This window comes from Chenopodium quinoa, unplaced genomic scaffold (assembly GCF_001683475.1).
Source record: "Chenopodium quinoa cultivar QQ74 unplaced genomic scaffold, ASM168347v1, whole genome shotgun sequence".
NCBI lineage: Eukaryota > Viridiplantae > Streptophyta > Magnoliopsida > Caryophyllales > Amaranthaceae > Chenopodium > Chenopodium quinoa.
The window spans coordinates 5,343,552-5,369,231 of NW_018745286.1; the positions used below are offsets into that span (position 1 = coordinate 5,343,552).

General features: G+C 33.5%; 3 protein-coding genes across 6 annotated transcripts; 2 read left to right on the forward strand and 1 right to left on the reverse strand.

Annotated features, from left to right (window-relative positions):
* Positions 1–165: 165 nt before the first annotated feature.
* LOC110711962 (NEDD8-specific protease 1-like) lies at positions 166–3,666 on the forward strand. 4 transcript variants are annotated; one of them, XM_021890401.1, is made up of 2 exons: positions 166–511; positions 2,441–3,666. In XM_021890401.1, the coding sequence occupies exon 2, from the start codon at positions 2,691–2,693 to the stop codon at positions 3,438–3,440; it is 750 nt and encodes a 249-aa protein (XP_021746093.1). In that variant the 5' UTR covers positions 166–511; positions 2,441–2,690; the 3' UTR covers positions 3,441–3,666. The 4 variants fall into 4 exon arrangements, with proteins under 4 accessions (XP_021746093.1, XP_021746096.1, XP_021746094.1 ...); XM_021890404.1 differs by having other exon boundaries at positions 167–511; positions 2,757–3,666; XM_021890402.1 differs by having other exon boundaries at positions 168–511; positions 2,736–3,666.
* A 2,622-nt stretch (positions 3,667–6,288) lies between these two features.
* On the forward strand, positions 6,289–9,429 carry LOC110711957 (NDR1/HIN1-like protein 13). The gene is made up of 2 exons (XM_021890395.1): positions 6,289–6,612; positions 8,162–9,429. The coding sequence occupies exon 2, from the start codon at positions 8,203–8,205 to the stop codon at positions 9,085–9,087; it is 885 nt and encodes a 294-aa protein (XP_021746087.1). The 5' UTR covers positions 6,289–6,612; positions 8,162–8,202; the 3' UTR covers positions 9,088–9,429.
* Positions 9,430–10,172: 743 nt separating this feature from the next.
* On the reverse strand, positions 10,173–24,771 carry LOC110712008. The gene is made up of 6 exons (XM_021890437.1): positions 24,353–24,771; positions 22,366–23,544; positions 21,179–21,253; positions 13,600–13,814; positions 12,103–12,326; positions 10,173–11,140 (listed from the first exon to the last, which is right to left on the reverse strand). Exons 2-6 carry the CDS (start codon positions 23,480–23,482, stop codon positions 10,483–10,485), a joined length of 2,289 nt encoding a protein of 762 aa, XP_021746129.1. The 5' UTR covers positions 23,483–23,544; positions 24,353–24,771; the 3' UTR covers positions 10,173–10,482.
* Positions 24,772–25,680: the final 909 nt, after the last annotated feature.

Below are 25,680 nucleotides of genomic sequence, written 5' to 3' on the forward strand. Positions count from 1 at the left end.
CTATTATATAATTATAGATATTTAGCATATAAAAGGTGTTTTGGATGCGTAATTTCATCCTTGTTGCAATATTTGTGAAACAGAGGAAGTATTTTATAATGCAAATATCATTTATTACATATTAGCAAAAATTAAAAATTTTAATATTTTAAAAATAGATGTTGAGATGAATCTAACAAGATAGCACATGACTGTATTTTTTCTCAACACGAAATCATAAAACGAAGTCCAAGCAAGTTATATGAATAATACACAAAGTCAAATCGTGTCATCTAATTTGGAATGGAGAAAGTATTGTAAAGTTGTCAGGCTTTTAACGGGGCGAGCTTATACGGGCAAATGGGCAATTGCCGAGTTCGGGTCGGGTTCTGAAATGGTCACTTCTTTTATGTTCTGAAATTCTCTGATTTCTCTCAAAACGAATTTGTCTCTTTCTTTATTGAAACGTAATCTAACCTCTCCATTGAAGCAGCTTGTGAGCTTTCTCTCCTCCATTGAAGCAGCAACTGAGGTAAGATGTTTTTCTTAATTGTCTAATATCAGTTTCACAATCTAGTTTTAATTGTTAATTCAATTTATTTAAGTTGGATTGGTTATTGAACTATTTATTTGTTATAGTTTAATTTGATGATTGATTCAAATTTGGTTGCTGGTGTATTTTCAATTCTAAAGAATGGAAAATTTTAATCTAATGTTGTAATGATTCTCATAATTTCAATCTAATGATGTAATGATTCTGCATATAATCATGCATTCAATTCAATTGTTACTGCACTTTTCGTTAAGCGCAATTTGTTGAATTCAATATACTGATTTTGCTTAACTTGATTTGATCATGCGTTTATAATTGGTACTGCTATTTCCATTAAATTCAATTATACCTGTGTAGAACTTTGATTTGATCACTCATTTATTTGTTTTCTCTAACTCAGCAATTTTATAATGCGAAATATGAAATTCTGTGCTCAATATCCATGTCTCTTTGTATTGCTTTGTTTGGGGTTTAAGAAGTTCAGCTCATTTGGAAAAACCCCTTTAAATTCTTTGAAATCTGAAGATACTCGAATTCAATGCTTTCATGGTCTTGTGATGGCCGCCTTGATCACACCTTTTTGGTCCTCTCATACCAAGACTAGCTGCTATAAATCTGATCAGAATAGTAAGTGTTGATTTTACAGTAGGCTTACTGCATCTGTTTTTTTTTTTTTTTTTTTTTTTTTCAAATTTATTTTTCTTTTTGGTGTTAATAGCTCCTTTTACATCTTAATCCCTAGCTAACCATTTCATATTTAACAACAACAACAAAGCCTTAGTCCCAAAATGATTTGGGGTCGGCTAACATGAATCGTCATAAGGAATCGTACGATATAAAGAAAAAGACATAACAAAATCATCATAACCATTTCATATTCAAATCTAATGAAATTTTTTACAGTTCATGATTTACCTTTATTGCTCAATGTGTTATATTCCTCGAGGATAAGATAGATACAGAACATATCGGGGACATAGCTCTTGTAGAACATAATCAGCATGTTTCATTGTTTCCTTACTATTGCAGTAAGATAGCTATTCTGAGTTGAATTGCTCAGAAAGATCATATGTTTTTGTGTAGCCATTTGGTAAAGGTATAAGAAATGCTCTCACTGATAGCTTTCACGCGTACACTTGGACATGTACATTTTTTTCTTTGCAAACTGATTTCATCTCTGGGATTTCTTTTGCTGTAGTGCACAAAGACTACCTTGTTATTGCAAATTCAAAGACGCAAAATTTGTTTATCTTTATATCATTTTTATGATGAAAATAATTCCTTACAAGGACTGAATAATATGTTTTGTTTGTGCCAGTGGAAGAATTTGTTATGTTTTTCAATTAGTAGAATGTTGGTAATCTGTACTGTTTTTTTTTTGACATTTGATGCATAACATGCATTTACTTTGCTTAGCTTGAATGTGTAAGTGTAGGGGTGACCAAATTTGTCTAATTTGTGAAAAAAAAAAAAACAAATATTTGCTCAAGTGACAAAAAATATCTAGAAGGAATGTAGTGAAACTAGAAATAAACCAATTTTCACTTTTGAACTCTTTGCTAGGAGACACTTATATAGATGTTGAAAGAGTATGTACTACCTCTGAATGTCAATCATACGAGCATGCTTTGTCATATTGTTGTGTCTATGTAGGAAAGAAATGATACACAAATACATTACCTATTTACCTTTCATTGTTAGCAATGATTGCTAGAGTTCCCCTCAAGTGCAGGTTTAAATAATTCAATTTTTAAATTTTTGTTTTTATATATATAATTTTTATGACGTATATGTTATAGAATGGAAAAATCAGAAATATAGGAATGAGGATGAAGAGATGGGGAAATTTGATAAATGTATATAACAGCTGTGCATTTATATTATTACTAAGGGAAACTTTAATCCCAGGCCTTCAAGTGGCTGGACAGTTCCATTAACAAGCTCAAATAAAATTCCGTTCCCTCTAACAAACTATCTGCCCCTTCATCAAGCCAACTTTAATAGGCTAATGTGCATCGTCAGAAGTGCTCCTTTCCCTTAGGCTAGTCCATTATAATCTACTCTGTATCCACTATTGAACAACAAATGGTGTACTTGAGGTACTTCCTTTTTTTTTTTTCGGGTAGCTGGTCACTTATATGTGCAACTTGTTCTTGAGATGGAGGTTTCTGTGATATATGTCTTCATGTTTTTGGTAATGCAGAAATTTTGTATCATTTATCAGACAATGGGGAGATCGACTGGAGATGATATGATTCTTAGCTACAATGATGTGGTGCTTCGACGCTCTGACTTGGATATCCTTAGTGGACCTCATTTTCTCAATGACCGTGTAATTGAGTTGTACTTCAGTTACCTATCATCATGCTATCCCTCTGATAACATCTTACTAGTTCCACCCTCAATTGCTTTCTGGCTGCAGAACTGTTCAGATAAAGATAGCTATAAAGCTTTCGTTGAACCTCTAAATCTACCCGCTAAAGCCCTGGTTGTATTTCCGGTCAACAACAACGACGATGTAACCAAAGCCGAGGCAGGAAGCCATTGGAGTTTGCTTGTATATTATAGGACTGCTAATGTGTTCGTTCATCATGACAGCTGTAGGGGATTGAACCATGCGTGTTCCAAAAAGCTTTACACTTCTGTAGCTAAATTCATGGGCAACATAGATTCCGATGTCAAGTATCAGGAGGATCAGTCCTCACCACAACAACAAAATGGTTATGATTGTGGATTGTTTGTAACTGCCATTGTGAGAGTCATATGCAGTTGGTACACAAGCAGTGAACGTGTAGACCAGGAACATATTTGGTTTTCTGATGTGAAGGAGCAGGTGACATCAACCACTGTTTCAAAGATGAGGAACGAGATTCTGAATTTAATTAAAGAACTCATGTCCGTGTCATGAGTGATGGAAAAGTTTGATCGATGTCCATTTTATTGTCTATTGTAATTCCTAGGTTTTAACATCTTAACTGTAGCTACTCTGTAGTATATACTGCCATGCTTTCCTAGATGCAGATTAAACTTGTATTTGTGTTCTGCATATAGGAAGCTGCTAAATCGATTAAGTATATGTATATGCCCTTTTGGCTCACTACTCTCATTGACATCCCCATCTCGGACCTCCCTCATTCTCGTCAATATAATCTTGTACTTTCCCTGCCCTCTTCACAAAGTAGATCTAAGACCGACGTTTTGTACATCGTCACACATACTAGCTACCAATGCATGAAAATATACTGTTGAGGTAAATTAGGTTAATGTTGGTAAATTCAGATGAGAAACCAAATCAATGTCATGGAATTATATTAATTACGTGATGGAATTATGTAAGCTAGTGAATCATTAAATATGTTACTAGTAATACTAAGCTAAGAGAGTATAGAAAATGAAGAAAAACAGCCTATATAATCTTGGCATTGTGAAAAATATAAAATATAATAAAAAGTGTCATAGAGATCGCTATAATATGTTTGATAAGAAAATTGTGCATCCTGTATGCTTCAAAATTTGGTGTAATTTATTTTGGAAACATTGAACATGTGATTTTGTTGGTCTTATATAACAATGATTTACAGTAGCCTTTTGAAAAGTGACTACCACAATACTTATTAAGTGGCATAATTTAATTGGATGTAAAATGTCACGTAATCTTTGACTTATCAAAACATATTTTAATTAAAATTTATTTTTGTAATTTCTGAAATTCTTTTTTATTTTCGAAAATTATATTTTATAATTTCTGATTTTTTTAATTTCATAATTAATTTCAGAAAATCAAAATTCAAAATAAAAAAATTAAAATTAAAAAAAACTATTATTCATTGTACTGAATTTCAACTGATGATTGAACACGGCGGCTTTGCGGCGTTGATGCTGTCCACCACCAATAAGATGGTTGTTATGGTAAAGCCGATCGCGGCGAGCACGCTCCTTCTCAGCCTCACGTTTACAAGCTTCAATTTCTTCGTCGCGGCGTTGAGGGAGATGGCGAGATGGGTTGTTATGGTGGTGGTGGATATCATCCCAAATTCTCAGGGAATTATCGCAATGTTTCTGGGTATCAACCAAATCATTGCCAGGTTGAAGCCTCTCAATCTTGTAAACAATTTTCTTAACCACCTTCTTACCTTTCCTTCCACTAATTTTCTCAGTAAGTGACCTATCAGCTTTCTGGGTTTCATCCATGGAGGTATTTTTCTTCTGCTTGGGTTTTGAGAGGTCAAGAACTTCATCAGATGGAAGAATTTTTTTTTTTTTTTTTTTTTTTTTTGATTTTATGATATTAATTAAGAAATTAAAAAATGAATTTCAGAAATTATAAAATATAATTTCAAAAAAAAAACAGAAATTTCATAAATGAATTTTAATTAAAATATGCTTTGAAAAGTCAAATATTACATGACAAATTACATCCAATTAAATTATGCATGTATAATAAGGCTTGTCGTAGCCATTTTTCAAAAGACTACTGTAAAATTTTCACTTGTATAAATGTTGACAATCCAGACCACTAAAATGTAAAGTGGCATAATGTTTATAACAAAAACAACTCACATTATGATCCATGCAAATTGCTTATTAATGGGGTTAATGAAAAATTAAGTCAGTCTTGAACAAGAAGTCTTACAAGTTACAAACTTACAATTATCTTCTTATAGTCTTTTCAACATTTTATTAGGGTGTTTATGATAAATTTGATTCTTTCTTTAAATTTAACTCTACATTAAGGGAAACCATTTTAAAAAAGGATATACGAAAATTATAGATTATTTTTATTTAAGGCCATTATTGCAAGTATATAACAATGTAATGATGCATTTGTTAATGTAATGCAATCTAATAATAATGTTAAATAAATTTATTTTATATTATCTACAAAGAAATTAAAATTAATCTTGCGATTTGTAAACGTCCATTACAAGAGCACTATACTAGTTTGTAATTAAATTAAATTCATAATTAATTTTAGTTGATCTTTTTTGGGTCAGTTAAAAATAGGTTGAGTTGACATACGTGTTCATATTTATTTTATGTATAGTGAAGAGCAAGTCAAGTTACCCAATGATAAGTAGAATAAGATCGAGTTAATGTCACAATGGATTGAGCTAATGACAGGTTGTGTCGAGTTATAATTGGTTTCGCGTTTTAGTTAGGTAAGGTGCCTATTCTGGCATATCGTTTGTGAGTCGAGTTAAAAGTTGATTGATATCAGGTCGGGTTCAGGTTTAAGTTCAAGTTCGGGTCATAAAGTATTGGATTGTTGAATGTCTTATTTTTGACAGCTTTTTACTCACCCCATACAACTAACAAGTAGTCAACCTCTATAATCCTCACCAATTATCAAAAAATTACTATTTTCTTAACATGACCTTACAAATCATTAAAAAAATACTCATAACACATTAACACTTATCACTGTGTGGAATCGAGGAATCAAGGAATCATATATTGCAATATCATATCAAACCAAGGATAATCCCAAAAATTAAGAAACTTTAGTTAAAAAAATAAAAAAAATAAAAATAAAAATAAAAATAAAAATTGTAGTCGTTTGAAAACACGCAAGCAAGTTGCAAGTGAATAGTAAGTAGTTGGTAGGGCTAACGCGGTTATAGTGCGACGGCCAAACCGTTACACGCCGGCTCCAAACCGTGTTATAATTTATAAAATAAAAACTATCCTTAATTAAAATATAATCAGACCAAATTCTATACCATAATTGTTTAATTATTACCATATTTATTTATTCATTATCGTTGTTAAACCTTAATCCGCGTATAAAACCAAAAAAAACAACATTGACATAATTAGCTGTCACTCAATATTAAGTTTACTCGTTCTTCTTATTTTCATACATTTATATAAATAAATTCCACCACTTTACTTATTCTTTGTTTACACTTGCTCACGTCTTACACCCATTCTCTCTCTGCCGAATCAAATTGGAGGATTATTGTAAGAAATTTGGAAGATTATTTAGATTGAAATTCATTTTCATCATCATCTTTCTTCAAAAAGCTCAATTTCATTTCGACGTTTGAAGTTTCGTTTATATTTGCTTCAGAAAATTTCAGGTTTGTCATCGGATTTGCTATAATTTTGATTATTTGGTTGCATTAATTTCGTTGTTTAAATTCAACATTATTTCTGTAATTTTAATTTCGTTGTTTAAATTCAATTTGAATTTTAATGCGATTAGTGTTGATTATTGCTGATTTTTAGTGTTTATTTAGTCAACATTAAATTGTTAGTGCTTTTGAAGCTGATAAATTCATTCAATTTTATTTATAAGTGATTTTTTTTTTTTCAATGATTTTTTGAAAGATTTTGATTTGATTTTGTAGAAAATTTATTTAAGTGTCTAACATTTGATCAACATTCTCATAATTTAAGATATGAGTGGAAATTTGATTGTGATTCTGGAACTAGTGTACGATTCGCCGCTAATCATTGTAATTAATTACAAGTCAAATTTGTTGATGAAATTGGACAATCGTAAAAAGTATTACGAAAAAAGTTATTCATGTTAATTAAATTTGGGGAAAATTCATTGGTAAACTATTCAAAAGTGATTAATTTAGTAAGTGCCGAAAAACAGAGGATAAAAGCAGAGCAAGTGAGTCTATTAACTATTATACGTATTAAGAAGTAAGAAATGCGGATTTTAATTGTAATACAACCGGAATTAGTTATCGTTATTATGTTTAAAATGTAATTTATCAACACGACAATTATTTTAGGACGGAGGGAATAATTTGTTGTGTTATAATAACACGGCAATTATTTTGGGATGGAAGGAATAATTTGTGTCAGTTATAATTTATATTCAGTATTGTAAAATTGTTTTGTTCTATGATCAACAAAGTAATGAATGTATAATTGTGTTTGAAGTAATTGTTAATTCGTTCACAAACTGTCTAGGTGATGAATCAAATTTAACCTGTTCACCATAATGTTGTTTTCTCCACAATGTCAAGATAGAATTAAAGAGGAAAATTAATCAAATTTGACGAAAACATGTATAAGTAATTTTAAGGCTTAATTGGGTTCGTATGATTTCATCAACAAAAACGAATACGATTTCCAAATAATCAAACTCGACAAAAGACACTTATTAAACTACCATTACGACTAATTGCGAATCAAGTAGCGTAGCACAACCTTCCTCGGCCTGCTCCATAAACTGAGATGATATTGTCAAAAGAGACTAAGTCTTAATAAGTAGACATCATCCAACTGTGATCATCTTGCACAATTAGTCAAATAATTAGATTAATCTCCATATAATTTTTTCTTTGTTTCTTACGTTTTGGACTTCATCTCCACTTGTGTAACACTCCTAACAACCCCAGGAATTGTTTACTAATCTCTGTTTTTGACCATTTCACTACATTAGCATCACAATACTAAATATATTATTGAATTGCACGTTTGATTTTCGTCGTTAAATAATATTTGGATCTTCTAGGAAATCAAGGAAGATTGATGCAAATTAGCTTTTGTTGTGTGATAAGCATACATTATTTGATGTATATAACTTTTAGGGAGATGAAAAGGCATTTCCAGCTCTTTGAACATGATGTACAATAATAACACTAGCTGATCAAATTATTTTCTTTTCAGATCCAAAATCCTCTCTGGTGACACTGGCGAGTGATAAAGAGATGACTGATCAACGAGTCTACCCAAGAGAATCACCACCGGATTCTGGTGAACACTCGAATGCTAAGCTGATGGCGAATTCTAATTCACCTTCACCACCAGTATCAGGTGAGCATCAGCGGCATGGGCGGAACATGAGTCAAGACTCATTCGCCTCCTCTAAGATGAGTTATGGCTACGGTTATGGTCCTAACCCTGGAACTTACGTTGTGCAAATACCCAAGGATCAAGTATACCGCGTCCCACCACCAGAAAATGCACATAAGTTCAAGCTCTACACCAAAAAGAAGGCTGGCAGAAAGGGGTGCAGACGTTGTTTTTGCTGCATATTCGCTGGAATACTCATCCTTGCTGCTCTACTCGCCGTCACCGGTGCAGTTTTATACCTTGTCTACAAACCTAAGGCTCCTAGCTACTCCATTGAGAGTGTGCACGTTAAAGGAGTCAACCTCTCAACAATCGCAACATCCTCAACCATTACTCCGGTGTTCAACGTAACGTTGAAGTCCACGAATAACAACGGTAAAATCGGGATTTACTACGAACAAGGGAGCTTGATTAAGATTTACCATGATGGGTTAAATCTATGTAATGGTAAATTGCCAGCCTTCTACCAGCCCCCTAAAAGCTCAACGGTTTTTTCAACAAAGTTAACGGGGGCTGGGATCGTATTGTCCGAGTCAGCACGTGACAAACTGCTCACACAACAAAAGAATGGAAAGGTACCATTAGACATTAACGTTAAGGTCCCTGTTAAGATCAAGATAGGATCCATTAAGACATGGACTATCAACATCGAGGTTTCGTGTGGTGTAACGGTTAACGCGTTGGCGACGAATTCCAAGGTTGTATCAAAGAAGTGTAAGGTTAACGCCAAGCCATGGTAATGTGGGTAAGACTGTACCCTAATTGACAAGAGCTCTTTCAGGCATAATTGATGGTTTTGGTGGGACCTAATCAAAATTGATTGACAAGAAGAGGATGACAAATTATGGAATGATCTTCTTTAATCCTACCTTGTGTTATTTTATTCTTTGTAAAACATTTTTTTGGGAAAACTTTGTTGTTAAATATTTGATGTTTATACTACTGAATTTATGCATTCAAAAATTGAGGGGGTGTTTTCTCAAGTGAAGATGGAAAACAAGAAAGGCAAAGTAATAGAGTTATACAAAATTTGAGGACATATGTATAATTTACGCAATAAATGATAATGTTTTGTCATGAAATATGAAGATTTGATTCGTCTTTGTTGTTTATATTTCTCATTCCACCTAGCATTTCATATATAAAAATAGAAAAAGAATTATCAGTTTAACAACATTTATTAAAGCTTCCTTTAATTCATCGGAAAAAACTTTAAATAAAATACATTCAAAGCATTTTACTGTCGCCTAAAACCTAGCTAATTTGAGTAATTTGTGCTGACTTTCTCTTTTATTTTTCTTTTTTAAAAAAATTACTCCCTCGGTTTTTTTTTAAGGAAAATAGGCTGGAGTAATGGAGTATCAACTATAAGTAGTGCGTGCAAAATAATACGACCTCAATCAGCTATTAGTGGTGTGTACAAAATAATACGAATTCTTATATGTACAAAATGATACGCCGACCACCAGAGAAGATATCTCAAGGAATATTTCGTTCATATTCATTCTAATATGATTTTTTATATTAAATATTAAGTAACACAGAAAATTAAAAAATAAATAAATACTACTGAACATGTCCTTTATTGTTTGATAAATAGTTGCTTAATTACCTGAAAATCGTGTAATTGCAGATTAATCGTTACCCGTCCAATTCTTAGGAAGTTAACTTTTGCTAAATTAGGAGAGAAGATCTACAACATCTGGGATTTAGAGCAATACATGGGCATTGCACTTAATTTTCAGCCATCAAGCATGCAAAATAACCCAAAAATTCATCGTAAGAGATGAATCCAATGACAGATCTGTACTGACCATTTTGCTTATACTAAACCTACTATAACTTTTGCATTTCATGTATAAAATTTAACCAAATACATCATTCTGCTATTTTCTTACAACAACAATTGAATCAGCTGATAGAAAGGACTACATGACTTTGTAGGGAAGATATAATCAAATTAACTCCTTTTATTAAACTCGTAACGAGTGAAGAACCTTCGAGACAGGAGTATATCTTTATTCTTCATCCCTGTACATATGCCAAAACCAATAAAATTTTACCCCACCTCCATTGAAGAAAGAATATATATACCTGTATCCGTATACCATATTGCCCCTGTCAAACAGCTATAATTACGGTTGAGACATCTTGTGCTCATAGAGTCTCTTAGCTTCTTCAATTTTAGTCTGTAGCTCCGTAAACATATTCAGAGAATGATCTGAAAATTTACAAAGCTCATTGAGAAAATGGACAAAACTTAGTTGGAATCGATCATAGCCTGTATTCCACTCCTCAAAGCCTTCATGAGTACGCATTTCAACCACAGGTTGTGCTTCTTTGAAGGTCCTCTTCCCATGGACTTTCTCTTGGTGAGGAATGAAGTGTGATATCTCGGTTGCTAATCCCTTGATTTTATCTGCCACTTCCGTCACTGACAAATCTTTGAGTGAGTCATGCCAAGCACCACAGATGGTGTATATTGGAGGGCCTGCAGATCTCAATCTCCGCTCTGGTGGAGGCCCCCACCTTCTCTTCTTTGAAGATGCCTCCTGAACAATGACACATTTGTTTAACCATTCATTAATTGCCTGGATGTAAGACTTCAGAGCATTGATCCATTTGGTGAAACTCAATGACAGTTTGTGCAATTCGTCTTCAAGTTGGAGAGTGATGTAACGACGTGATTCTGATTGTAAGGATAGTTTCACATTGCCATTTATGAATGCAATAGTAACTATATGCACCTGTAACTTGTGGCATTCAAACATCACTCCCCACATTCTTCGTAATCTGTCATGAAATGAACCTCGTGAGAGAAGCATTCAATCCAAGGAAAAACAGTTGAGACCACAGTGATCACAAGGCCGTCTAAATCGCCTCAATTATAAAATTTCAGCCACATGATGAGCAAGACATTATTATACTCGAGTAATGAGAAACAAGGAAAACTCAATGGTAGGTCTCCCATCCTACAAACACCAGTCAGGGTCTGAATCTCATCCCCTCCAACCTTATGATTGAAGTAATGCTTATACGGCGATGGGACTACAGGCCCTTTGCTAACTTGAGACCAGGATTTAACACTGCTAGATTATTAGTGTGATGTTAGGCCTTTAGCATGTAAAAATGCAGTGGAGCTTAGTACTCAGTAGAGACTAGCAATTTTTGCGTGTTTAGTTTTTTGTAATTTAAAAAAAAAATAAAAAAAAAATAAATTAAAATAAAATTAAAAAAATAAAATGAGATAATTTTCCTCTATCATTAATTCCACCTCATACAAAAACCCCAAACTCTTCTACACCATGAAAGCTTTGACCATCCTTTACCACCACCCTAAAGACCATCCTGACCCCTAGTCCACCACAAACATCACCAACTGCCCAAACCAAAAGAAACCCTACTACCTAACTTCACCTGCCCAACTACAACACCAAACATGCCGAAATCGGAAAGTTAGAGTTTCTATGTAATCCATTATTTTAGGTCATGATCCAGAATCAAGTGGCTTTTATAATGCTTATGGAGCCTGAACTACAGCAGATAGCCTGAAGATTGGTTTTGCAAAAAAATTGTCATAGAATTTTACCTATACTTCCTAGTAGTAGTAGTAGTCCATTTCAGATATTTATTTTCCTTTTAATACAAAATCGAGCTTCACAAAAAGATTTATTTTTTAATGAAACCATAAAACTTGGCATATCTTTGGTACTGCTATTTCTGATTGTTGAACTAAGAAACCTGGAAGGACATACCCTTCAATTAATTCCTCAAGTTGTGGCTGCAGCTCTTTGTCCCGCAATTCTTCGATTCTTCTTGATATTGAATCGATTCTGTGGATTGCAACTCGAATCCTAGAATGCAAATCCTTGACAACAGCACGAGTCTTATCAATCTTCTGATGACTTTCACTTGTAGATTCTTGTTCTCTCAAAATCTTACATTTCATGTCATACTCCCTTCTGACAAGCTGACTAGCCTGTAATCAGAGCATGTTTTTACAGATAGAACAATATAAAAATGAGGACAGTACACAAACCATCATTAAGGTCATATAAGTATCACAATATGCATTAGTAGATTGCCATCAAAATACAATCATTTTTGCCACACATTATATGGAAAGTAGCATTCAAACAGTAACTTTCTGGATGAAACATTTTTTTTTACTCCAATAGCAGAAAAGGTCCCACTCTTCTACCCTTTACCCGGGAGTCTTTGCCTATTCAACAAATTATACATGTCCATCGTAAGAAAAGCGTGCACAACAGAACCACATTTAATTACAGAAACTATTTCTATTGAACAGCCCAACAATTAGTCAGCTATGCAGCAAGGAGTATCTATGCAAAAAACATGGTAGAACCTATTTAGTAACTAACATGGCAAGACCATGTCCCAAGATTCTCAAATATCACGAAAGACGGGCTATGAATCCATGTTCAAGCATTCAACCTTTATGACATGAAAGTAGACATAGAAAAGTTGCCATATCCAGAAAAATTGTCACATTACAAAATAACCTAGTGATATGGACTATAGTGACAAACCTAAAGCCCAATACTATTGACCCTGAAGAAAGGAAAATTTTGGAGTTAGGATGAATGGAAAACACACTAAGTTAAGACTACATAATTTCTAGATAAAACCATTAATTATCAGAAATATGATAGCAAAGCACAAACATTGCAAATTTTATCTGTCTTAATGGAACCAGGGAAATTTGCCTAAAAAATATTCTAACTTAACATCCTAAAAGGTCTGTTTCATCTTTATCTGTCTCAATATGATTGTGACTTGACTAACAAATTATTGGCGAACATTGTTAGTTTGTTATATTAAATATCACCTATTGCTAAAAGATGGGAAAACAGCAAGGTTTGACCCATTGATTAGCCAAATGCCAAAAGTTACGAGGAAGGATCTAGCATATTCCTATTGCAGCAACAGTCTACCCAAGTCATTTCCCAGATCCAGGCTGGTTTAATATGCTTACTCAAAACTACTGGGTGTTTAATTCCAAGCCACAAAATAATTTGGAACCATTGTTTACCCAAATTTAAACAATCATACAAACCACATAACAACTAATAGAACAGTATACACTAATTTTGAAAACTGCAACAAATCTTCAACTAATGGCATACCAGTACATAGATAGCTGAATCAATCCCAAACTATAAGGACGTCAGCGGATATGAAAGTAAAGTTGAGAAAGGTCCAGAAAAAACAGTTAAGGGAAGATTAAATACCTTAACTTCATCATATAGCTTTCTCTCCCAGGCAAAAAGTCTATCTAAAGTAGAAGCATGACTACCAGAATTCATGTAGATATTATCAAACAGATCACTTGTAAAGTCCTCAACATCTTCTCTTGCATGTGAATCAAGTGGGTTCCTGGATGATGATGAGCGGAACGATGTAGTCCGATGCCACGTCAAGTATTTCATTGAGGACTGAGTAGGCTCTGAAGGACAAAGGAAAAAAAAAAAAAAAAAAAAAAGATTAACAGCTAATAACTCTTAAAATTCATCACATACAAAATGAAAGCCAGACTGGTCAGAGACAAAGAACAAATGCTGCAAGCTCTTCCAACTATGAAAAAGCAAGCTCTTTGGCAATTGACATCAGCATCAAACTAGCAAATTGCAAATCTATAAACAATTGAGTTCATGATATCCCAAAATCATAATATCAAAGTTGTGGTATATCCCAAAATCATAATATCAAAGTTGTGGTATATCCCAAAATCATAATATCAAAGTTGTGGTATACAGTCTATACACTTCTCTAACTGTTCTTATACATTGCCAAAAACATACTATTCAAATTAATAGGTGGGAGTACATAAATTGTCAGGAAAAAGTAACTACTGGCCGTTTCTGATACGTGCAACATATTTCCTTTAGGAATGTTTTACTAAACATGCATCATTTCCTTTCAATGAAATATTTTTTTATTTTGGGGGTGAATTCACTTCACTGCACATTATATAAGCTGTGCACGATTGCTTCACAAATTGAAGAATCAGTGATGGGTACTTAGCACTTAGCAGGTACCTGGATGATATGGGTACTCCATGAATATGTCCCGATATGTTTCCAAATAATAGATACGGTCAATGATTTTGGGTACAGTCAATACTTGATGGGGGTTATTCAAGGATGTTTTTGGCAAAATTCATCGGTACCCATTCTTTTTCAACTATAAAGGGGTATTCATTTTTCTTTTTCTTTTACCTTCATTCTTTCCACAATTTTCTTGAATTGGGGTCATATGGATGTTATGTTTTCTTCGATCATTTATATGCTGCCTTTTGTAAAATCTATTTTCTTAATTATTTGTAAATTAATTTGTGTGGTTGCGTCATTGTAAGTTGTGAGTCTTGTGACAGACCTAACTGTTAATTATTCAATCTTTAAATTCCTTCTTTGTATTTTTTTTTTTTAAAATGTGCAATTAATTTTTTGCCTTTTTTTTTGGTTGTATTCTTGCCATACTCATTCCTTGAAATTATGATTTTACTGTTTTTCAGTCCCCCATACTCTTCCAGTTTTTATCCTGTAACAGTTTTCGTGCTACCTAGGGGGACTAATCCATTTGTAGTTCACACTCTCCTTCTAATCACATGAGAAGCAAAATGTTGTCAAAGTTCATCCCTTTCTTCACACAATTTATTTGTATGCAAATAGAAATTATGCATTTATTTTAGAAATAGAGGCAATAAATACTCTATAAAGGTTTCAACATACATAACTAAGGCTATGGTCTCTTTATCTTATTTTCAAGAACTTATTCTAAATATATTAAGACTAACCGCAAATTTTCAGCCCATATCAGGTCCTATTCTCTTAACCTTAATTATACTAAACTAAAATTATATTTGCTGAAGTGAAATTAATTTTATTGAACTGAAATTATTTTTACTGATTATCTATTATATTTCTACTTTAAATTTATTAAATTAAAATTATTTTTACTGAACTTAACTAATTTTTACTAGTACCTGAAATTATTTTTATTGAACTGGAATTGGAATTATTTTTACTGAACATTATTTTTTTTAAGGTGAAGAGAACAAGGCCTTACTTTTTAATACTCATTGTCAGATCTTAAAATAATGTATTAGTAAACATCTATGTTACATGGACTCGGGAACGAGTGTTGGACACGGACACATGTCCAAGTGTCCGATCCGGCAAGTTCCAAAATTTTTAGGACACGGGGACTCTGTTCGATATTTGGACACGGGTACGGGGACATGTCTATACGTCACTTAAAATTTATATAAATAAATTATATATTACAAAAGTTTTAAATTTTTCATTACGTCCACCCCTATTTTTATTGTTTTAATTCTTTCCTCAGTAAATTCTCCTAATAAATGGCAATCTTCTTGTCTCCATCTTCTCTATATCAATGGTGATCTTCGAACAAGATGTGTTTTTCTTTCATGTTTCTCCTATTTTTTCCTCTCTATTCTTAATGGAAGTGTCCGAGTGCACAGTGAAGGGTCGGACACGTGTCCCGTGTCCGTGTCGTGTCGTGTCGTGTCGACACAGACACTTTGTGATTTTAGCAGTGTCCGATTAACATAGGTAAACATTGTAAAAATTATAAATTTGGAAAATATGAATAAAGACAAAATAAAGAAGATCCCACTTGATAATGCTTGATTACACTAACACAAACTAAAAATATTCGGACCAAACCAGACTACATAAATTAAGACCACACCAAACCACCTTATATCAATTAAAGAGAACATACCCTAAAAGTCCTTCAGAAACACTAACAACAAACATTACATACAGTGACACAGGCACATGATACATGCTTATTATGCCCTTTTTCCTAGCCTTTTGCAAGGCATCCCTCTGAATAGCAATGAAGTTCATTCACATGTGCAATTACCCAAATGTTTAAATAATTTCTTCACTCATGCCATTCATTGATTTTACTCATTTAAGCCCTTACTCATTTTGTGTACTCCCTCCATCACAAATTAGTCACTCTTAGTTACCACAGCAGGTTTTTCATGCAAAATAATTGACTTTACAACTTTATTGTGTTTAGTTGATAATTTTTTATTTTTTTTAATTATTTTTTTTCCCTGTTGTAAGTGGAAAGTAGGTCATATTTTTAGGAATGAGTGAGTTATTTCAATGTTCTTATTACACACACACACACACACACACACACACACACACACACACACACACACACACACACACACACACACACACACACACACATATATATATATATATAAGGTCATTTCCATCTATATAAGTGTTGCAGATAATGTGGGAAAAGTAGTGAAAATAGTATTAATAAATTAACAAGGAAAATGCAATGCTGGTTACTTTATAAAAAATAAAGAGTGATATTTCAATTCGATCGTTTACTATTTTACTGTAATGTGTACCTATGCAGATATTATGAGATATAGGGACCGTATATTTAAGATATAGCCAACCCAAATCCAATGGCACCAAAAAGACTTGAGAAAATATCATCAAGCCCTTGTCCTTTTCCTTTCCTTTTCTATTTGTCTCCTATCACTCAATATAAGCTTTAGAAGTTTTCATGTCTTCTTCATCACATTCAGTTCTAACAACACACTCCAAATTCAGCTAACTCCGAGACTTCAAGGCTAAGAAAAATATTTCATGTTCTTGCACACATCCATTAGGCGAGGCTGTGTTTGGTTAAGCAAGAAATGACTTCCATGGAGAGCTCTCGTATAGCACATTCTAACAATTAGACAAGAATTATTTCAATGAACTTCATATTGTTTAAGACTGAACTACAAATTAATCACTATCTTCACCAATTTCCTTAATGCCTAAGTAGTGGTAGAACCACTATGGTATCTATGTTTTCCTTATCTTAGCCCTTTAATACTATTCTCCTGCTTTTGTTTCCCCCTTTCATTTCAAACCAACAAAACAAAAACTCTTACCACCTTTTAAATTCTTAACCCAAATCCTTCCTCCTTTAACACAGGATAAGAAATTAAATCCTTAACCCAAAACCCTTCCTCCTTTAACATGAAGTAACAAATAAATGACATTCAAAGGATAAAATCCATTAGTATATTGGAGTTTTTAAGCACACCTATACATTTGCTGTAATTTAAAATTTTCACCAAGATACATTCATTGTATGTTGAAGCTTCCAAACCCACACCCCAAACTTCCTGGATCTGCTACTGTGCTTGAGTACTTTTTGTGGACATTTTTGTGGACCATCATTTCCATTTCCACACCCCAAGCTTCCAAACCCACACCCCAAACTTCATTGTATGTTGAAGCCAAAAGTTATATGCTTAATTCTGCCTAGACATTTTTGTGGACCATCATTTCCATTAATAGCTTAATAACTTCAGAGTTTAGACTAAAAATCAAGCACTGTGTCAATCAAAAAAGTATTCCACTTCATCCCCAACCCAAAATCAGCCTCAAATCATCACTCAACTTGGTCCAGCAAACTTCTTGGGTTAGTGAAGCGTGGTTTTATCCGAATTTGCTTGAAAACTTAGAAAGAGATCATGTGAATTATTTTGGGACTTTAGGGAGGCGAATTAGAGAGAAAAGAAACATAACCCTAGATAGCAAAAGTTCATCTAACTTCACTAGCTCAAATCTCTCTCTCAATCAGTCTATTGAAGATATGTGTGGCCTTAAATAGGCATTACAAACTAAAAAATAAGAAAACCAATAAGATTCCTAATAGATAAGAAACAACAAAGATTCCTAAAAAATAAGAAACCAACTAAGCTTCCTAAAATAAATAAAATTTAGGAATTTTTGACTTTTACCACCTTTAAATAACCCGCTTTTATATTTAACTACCTTAAATAAATTATTTTGTATTTTACCACCTTAAAAAACTTTTTAATTTTATTTTGCAACTACTTAACAAATTCCATCCATGAATTTGAATTTGTTAATTGGTGACAAAATATTTTTTTAAAAAAAAAATTAAGGTGGTAAATTACAAAAATTGATTAAATAAAATATTTTTTAATACCTTAACCAAAAAAGAGCTGACCAGGTTACTCATTTTGAGTAACAAATCTTATTACTCAAGTGGCAGGTTTTTAAAAAAAAAAAAAATCAAACCCATCTTCTAGCTTCACCGCATCTCCATCACAGCACCACCACCATCACAACCACCACCCAAAACCCATCAAAACCATCACCATCTCTCCGCCTTCCTCTCCGTCTCCCCTTTGTCCTCTTCTTCTTTTTTCTGAACAATGGCCCCAACGCTGCTTCGCGGCGAAACAAAAAAGACAACGTAATAGCAAATAGTGAAAAGTAGGGTCATATCAACCCCTTAGGGAAAGTTAGTATTTCGTGGCAGCATTGTAGGAGGAAGAAGGAAAATTTTTGGAGCCCTGGAGCCATGGATCTAATGCTGTGAGCTAGTTTGGTAGAAGGAGGAAGAAGGAAAAAGTTTCGAGCCCGACTATTTTACCCCCAACTTACACACCGAAATGACCTCCGTATCCCTTGAGTAACTTGTATTTGCTCACTAAAAAGTTACTTTTTGATTTTGCCACCATTTAACAACCTCCGTCCATCAATTTGTTTACATGGTGGCAAAATTAAAATAAAAAATATATTTAAGGTGGTCAACTACAAATAAAATTATTTAAGCTTTAAGGTAGGTTAATCCAAAACTCGTTTGAAGGTTAAAAAAATACTAAGATTTATCCTAAAACAAATCTCAAATTAAAGAATCCTAATGTGCTTGAAACACGAAAAACTCAAAACATGTAAGTCGAATCTAGACTAAAATAATAATCTAAGACAAACCATGGTTGCACACGCATCAATTGGCAAGCTCCGATCATGAGATGGTCGAGTTTGACCACAAAGGTGCAAAGCTTAGGCCTCTAATTCAATCAACTAATGATGGGGCTATTACTTTGCGGTGGTTGATGAGCTAGCAAGGAGGCCAAACAGAAGGTATGGGAAGATTTGAAGGTGGGTTTGACAGCGGTAGTACTCTCAGTTCTTGTTGGTTTGTAGTATAGACGTATAGTCAATAGGGTAAGGCATAATGTAAGAATCAATGACACAAAGAAGGTTTTTTTTAATTACAATTGGCATCATTGAACCTTCCAAGTAGAAATAGAAGGAAAAGCAAAGGGTTCAATTACAGAACAAATCAAGAGAAACCTAGATAGTAATTGTCAATAATAATTTTCAGAAAATTGTAAGTTTATCCATTGCATGAATTATTTGATATATACTTCTTTTATTGCGTTACCAAAACAAAATTTTCATTTTATGTACTCTCTTAAACTTAACACTTATCACAATACAATTTTAAGTTATAAGCTGTTTGGTTATCAATTGTTATTTCATTGAAAAGATAGATTTGATAAGAGATAATAGGTTTTTTATTTTTTATTTTTTTAAAAAAAAAAAATTGAAAAGTAGATTTGATTAAAGGTAATAGAGTGTCATTTTTATGAATGCAATTGAGTGTGGGCCTGCACTTTATAGTATTTGGAAAGAGAGAGATATTAAAATGATAATAATGGGACATTAATTTAATTAGAAGCGTAAATCTAATAAGGGACATCTGATATACAACATATATTTAGGTCAACTAGAATTTTATGTTATGCCTTAATCAACCTGATTCTTAATTTTGATAAGAATTCAAGAAGTAAGATAGGAAAGGAAAGAAGGAAGAGAGGTAAATAGAGTCATATCTTGGAGACCGGAAAGTCATATGAAGTAATCTTTAATGGAAGGAGGGAGCATGAGCTATGTGGTGACCTAGTGGTATAGCACGAGTATGTAAACATGAAATTGTGGTCTTATATATAATATAATCTCTTGCCTACTTTTTCTTAGTCCAACCAATTGTTATTTAAACAAAGGAAAACGGACCCCTTTCTTTCCTAACATCCTCCATATTCTTCTATGCAACACTATAAATGAGTCAAATCTCAATCGACTTAAGTTTACCTCTTCTCCTTTTGTGATCTTATGAGACGACAAAATGCTTCCTCATCAGTCATCACATGAACCACACCATATCTTCTATGAAGGTCACATCTATGAACTTACCTCATCTTCTATCACTCATTTTATATAATTTGTCTTATGAGGCCACATGTAAAATGAAGCAATCTCATCTTTAGCTCTTCGATTAATTGAATAACTCTCTCTGTGTGCGCATTATGAGTTTTAGCTTTCTTTCACACCATGCTCTTCATTAGGGATGTCATTCACTCACCCAGAAGGCTAAGAGTGTTTCTCTACTCAAAGGAAAAACAATTCAATTTCTTGTATCCAAGCATGGAAGAACTCCTATGCAAACAACCCAAACGACAGTGGCTCAAAGCCCCAAATGCTTGTCTCTCCCCTCTCCATGGCCTGGTAGCTAAAATTTCTATTTCCTTTTTTCACTGTGAACACTTGCTAAGGCTTGAATTTTTTTTTTTTCTATTTTTTGGTTCCAGATTAGTCACATTAGAGTATGAGCATTGGTCACAGTAGCTAGTATTCCATTAAGCCATTTCCGCACAACAGGTTGTGCTAGAATGACACCTACATTTCTCAACTGCAATGTGTTGAGAAGAAAAAAGATAGAAAGATACAGTAGCTAGCACTCCATTAGGCCAATTTGGCTCAGCAGGTAGTGCAAGAATGACACCTCTATTTCACAACTGCTATGTATTGAGAAGAAAGATGATAGATGTATACAGAGACATAGTAAGGGAAAACACAAGGCAAGTCCAATAATATGCACACAAAGACATTAGAGTCAAGGCATACACAACAGCAGAATAATGAAAGTCACCTTCTTGAACGTGGCTTGGATCTTCTCCACAGGAAAAACAAGCCTTGAGTAGAGTAGCTGTTGTTGACGCACCAGCTGCAATAGAGATGTTGCATGTTTTAAAGAAAATTTAACAAAAGTTGCCTTACAGAAGAATAGCATAGGAAGATTACACCCTTATCCTTTCACAAAATACCTTAACCAGCAAATCACTTTAGATAGTTCCCCTTCCCAGCACAGAAGTAAAAGTCCACCTCATATAATTCCAAAATTATTCCCAACCAGCAAGTTACAGGAATGTTGAATATAGATGCACTTTACAAAGTTAGCATATGAAGCTACTTAGGGATCTAATAGCAGCATTAAATATATGGGACGTGGCCAGGCAGTCTCCTGCATCGGGACAATGTCAGTATGCACAGCCCCTATGGAATGTCATAAATGGATTTGCTTCGAAAATTTGGTATATGCAGCTTCTTATAACCAAGTAACAGCATATAATCCACATGGCCAGGAAATTTCCCAGGCTCTGGACAAGGTAAGCGTGCATAGACCAGTGAAATTAGACAATGAGAACACTATATAGGGATAAAAGACTTTTACGTCCCTTATGAAAAGAGAAGTGTGAGAGAAAATCTATTTCCAACTGGGTTTTACACTTTAACTACATTAAAGGTGAGATAAGTTCCATCATTCATTCGCATCTCAACTGCAATTTTGGGTGGACCCATGAATGGTAATGTAATTCCCATGTCTAAGCAATATTTATGAAGCGGCATCTATACAATATCAATGGAAAATTTCCAACTCGTTACTTCCCAATAAGAATTACATGCTGAAATCACATCCCACATTTTAAAATGAGCCTCATAATCTACACAAAGCACTTTATGTTAACCCCACAGACCATATTGCATATGAAGATGCATACCAAACAGTAATCTATAATTATACAAGTCTTGAGATTGGAAAACAAGAAAATATAAAGTGCATGCCAATTTGATATAAAGACTACCAGTGAGCCATTATCATAAGCCTCAAAATGAGATAAACATCCAAAATAATTGAACTGAAGCTCAAGTCTTAACAGAAACTTAAATTTTTTAATGACACACGAAAAGAAATATCAAGTAATAAAGATGAAGGAAGAATTGGATTCTTTTCTCTCTCTAGATAATATGAAAAGAAGAAATGAGAAAGGGTCTTACACTCTTGCCCAGGCATTAAGGGACGAAAATGTATTCTGGTTGCTTCTAACATTCTTGGTACCTCTTTCCCAGATTCAGAAGCCCTAACAAACAGACTTTCAACTTCTCTCATACTAGAGAGAAAGTCTTTAGGGGCAATCTTATGCTCAAAATCGTCATCTTTCTCTGATGTTACCTTAGTTGCAGGAGTAATTGTAGGTTCTGAAGCTTTTGTTTTCAAGGGTGACAACTTAGGAGAGCTGACTTTCTCTTCATCAAACATTTCATTCTCTGATTCAGCACTTTGCGCTGTAGGAGAGGTGCTTGTTCCACCATTACTTTCTTCTCGGTTTAGATTTTTAAACCTTCGAACTAGTGTATCAGAAGAGGGATCATCAAATTCATCGGAATCAGATTCTTCGCTTCCACTAGAAAAGATTTTCTCCTCACCATCTTCCAGTTCAGGAACTTCCTCATCTTGTTTAATGTGTTTAAGGTTATCATTGTTTCCAAAATCATGGTCTAGATCTCTTTGCTCACGGGGTGACAAGTGATTGTCAATTGGATGGAAAAGCCCAAAATAATCCCAAGGTGAATTTTCAGGTAGATGGGACGGAGTTCCAGGCTGGTGAGTTGGAGTTTCTGACGGAGAGCATTCGGTTCTATCAATGGACCGAGGAGTGGAATTTTGTGGTGTGCTCAATGAAGTTACAGTCCCAGTGACAACTACTGGAGGCTTTTCTTCAACTTTTCTAATGAAGCTTCCCCTGAAATTCATACGGTGCACCTGATACCGGCCCGCAGTAGGAGGTGAAGGAGATGGAGCCAGACGTTCATTAGTCTCCACACGTTGTGACACTGATGGTGAAGGATATGAAAAACGAGAAAATGACTTCTCTGTCAAAGCAAGTGGTTCTGGAGTGGCACTGGTGGAAGTATACAGGGAAGACTCCACTGGAGGATCTGGTTGCACAAATTTTCTTACTGCCATTCCAGTAGCCTTCAAAGAATGGATGTAAGCATAATGAGCAGCAGCTAGAGCACACCTCCCATCAAGAGCTAGTCGAATTAATTTCTTCCTTTCACGGCATAATTTCAAGGATTTATCATCTTCTATTTTAGAGCTCGCTGCCCCCATATCCCCAGACCTCTACTTTAGACAATCCACTCATAAAAAGAAACCAAGACAGAGACTTCTCCCTATAAGTTCAGCAATCCACAAAAACCAGGAAATCAGTTATCCTTATCAATCACAAGAAACCAACAAATCATTCGATGCGACATACAATGGGGAAAAAAAATACTCGAATCGTAAACTATTGAATCATCTCCATGTCAAGATTAGGTTATAATCTAAGCAAACCCATCAAAGAACAACACAAAACTAAACTGCTACCAAAGTGCAAAGTCGAAAGATAAAATCAGGCACAAGCCCAGTAATCAATACAGTTACATTGGATTCAATACACAATCACAAAACTATTGCAGTTCCATCATCAACAACCAAAATTCGAACACTTGAAACAACAGACAGATTTGAAATTGAGATGACACACATTCACAACTTTCAAATACACAAACTTATCTCAAATTTCAAATACAATACAAAAAGGCAAATTATTCAAAAACATTGAGATCCCAAAAAAGCTACAAAATTTAAATTTAACCCTTAAAAGATGAAACCCTCTTAGAAAAAAGAAGCATATATCTTGTTGAATATTCATCTATACACATATCGAGGCAATAATAATAAATTAAGCTCACATCCAATTTAATACAAACTCATAACAACCGACACAAAACAAATCACTGAATAATCTTCAATTTCCTATTATGGTTTATAATTAACCCTTTGTTATCAAAAATGTATTTCTCACACATCAAATTCCATCCAAATAACATCATTCTTTTCACATATAACAAAACCAGAGCAAATAACAAATAAGAATATCCAAATTACATAATCACAAAATTTGGGGATAACCCCACAAAAATAATTAAAATTTACCTCAAAAAGACCAAAATTGAGATACCCAGATCAAAATTCAGTTGAATTCCAACAAACCAAGAACAAAATCGAACTGGGTAATCGAAAAAAAACAATCAGAATTTCTGAAAAGGGGTAGAAATAGTAGTAAAATCTCAGAATCTGAGTGATGTGAAGCAATGAAGTGTACTTTACAAATAGTTGAAATGGAGAGATTAGATTAAAGAAGTAGTAGCATCAACATGGAAATCAGAGAAGAAGAATCTTACAAAGTGAAGGGATTAAATTAGTATTGCTAATCCTAGAAAGTGCGAGGGTAAGAACTAAGAAGGAATCTGGATAGAGAAGTTAGCATGCAAAAAGAAGTAAGCACATTTGGAAAGGTGTATGAGCTTGTGGGGCTCTGACGCCTTCTAGCAAACTTGCTTAGTCACGCCGCACTTTGCCTAGAAAAAAGGTGTATATAATTCTAAAAGGGTGTTGTACTCTTGTTGATCATAGATCTAGTAACTAGTAACTAGTAACTAGTAATGTAATGGACTCTATTAGGTGTAAAATAATGGATTTTTTCGGCAATAATTTTTTATAATTGGGCTTTGTTTTTTAGAGTATACCAATTTATGGGGTATTTATCTGAAAGCAGTAGTGTAAATAAAAGCATATGGATTAGTGAGGATAGTATTACTTTCTTCGTTTCATAATACCGTCTTTGATATAAAGTAAATATCCAGTTTAATTGATATATTTATCAATGCGAAATTTGACCAAAAATATGAATGACACCTCACTTAATGGTGTTGTTTTTTCCCTCTAAATTTTTGCGATTTTTTTTTAATGTCAATTAATATTTAACGATTATTATTATACAAGATTCACATTGTATTTAAAGTAAACCAAATGGTGATATGAGTTGGACAATTTTGATTTACGAAACTATGAAAAGAATATTGAGCATTTTTTTTTCTAATGAATATTAAATAAGTTTCATTTAACATCAAATAAGAACTTTATCATTTAAAATAAAAAAAAATATAATTTAAACGTTGTAATAGTTTTAAAGATTCACATTGTATTTGTAGTTATGGTAAAATTGTCATATAAATATATCTTATATAAGATAAAATATTTTTAAGAGAAAATTTTTATAAAAAACATTCGATGTTTAAATTACGCTAAGAATAATCGCATGTTATTAGGCTTGTTCACGGATTGTATATCCGAATACTCGGATATCAGAAGCTGGTATCCAAATTCGATCCAAAAATTTCAGATATCCAAATAGATACTTCAAATATCCATTATCCAATATTAATTAAAATTGATTATGATTTAATTTTCTAAATTTCACT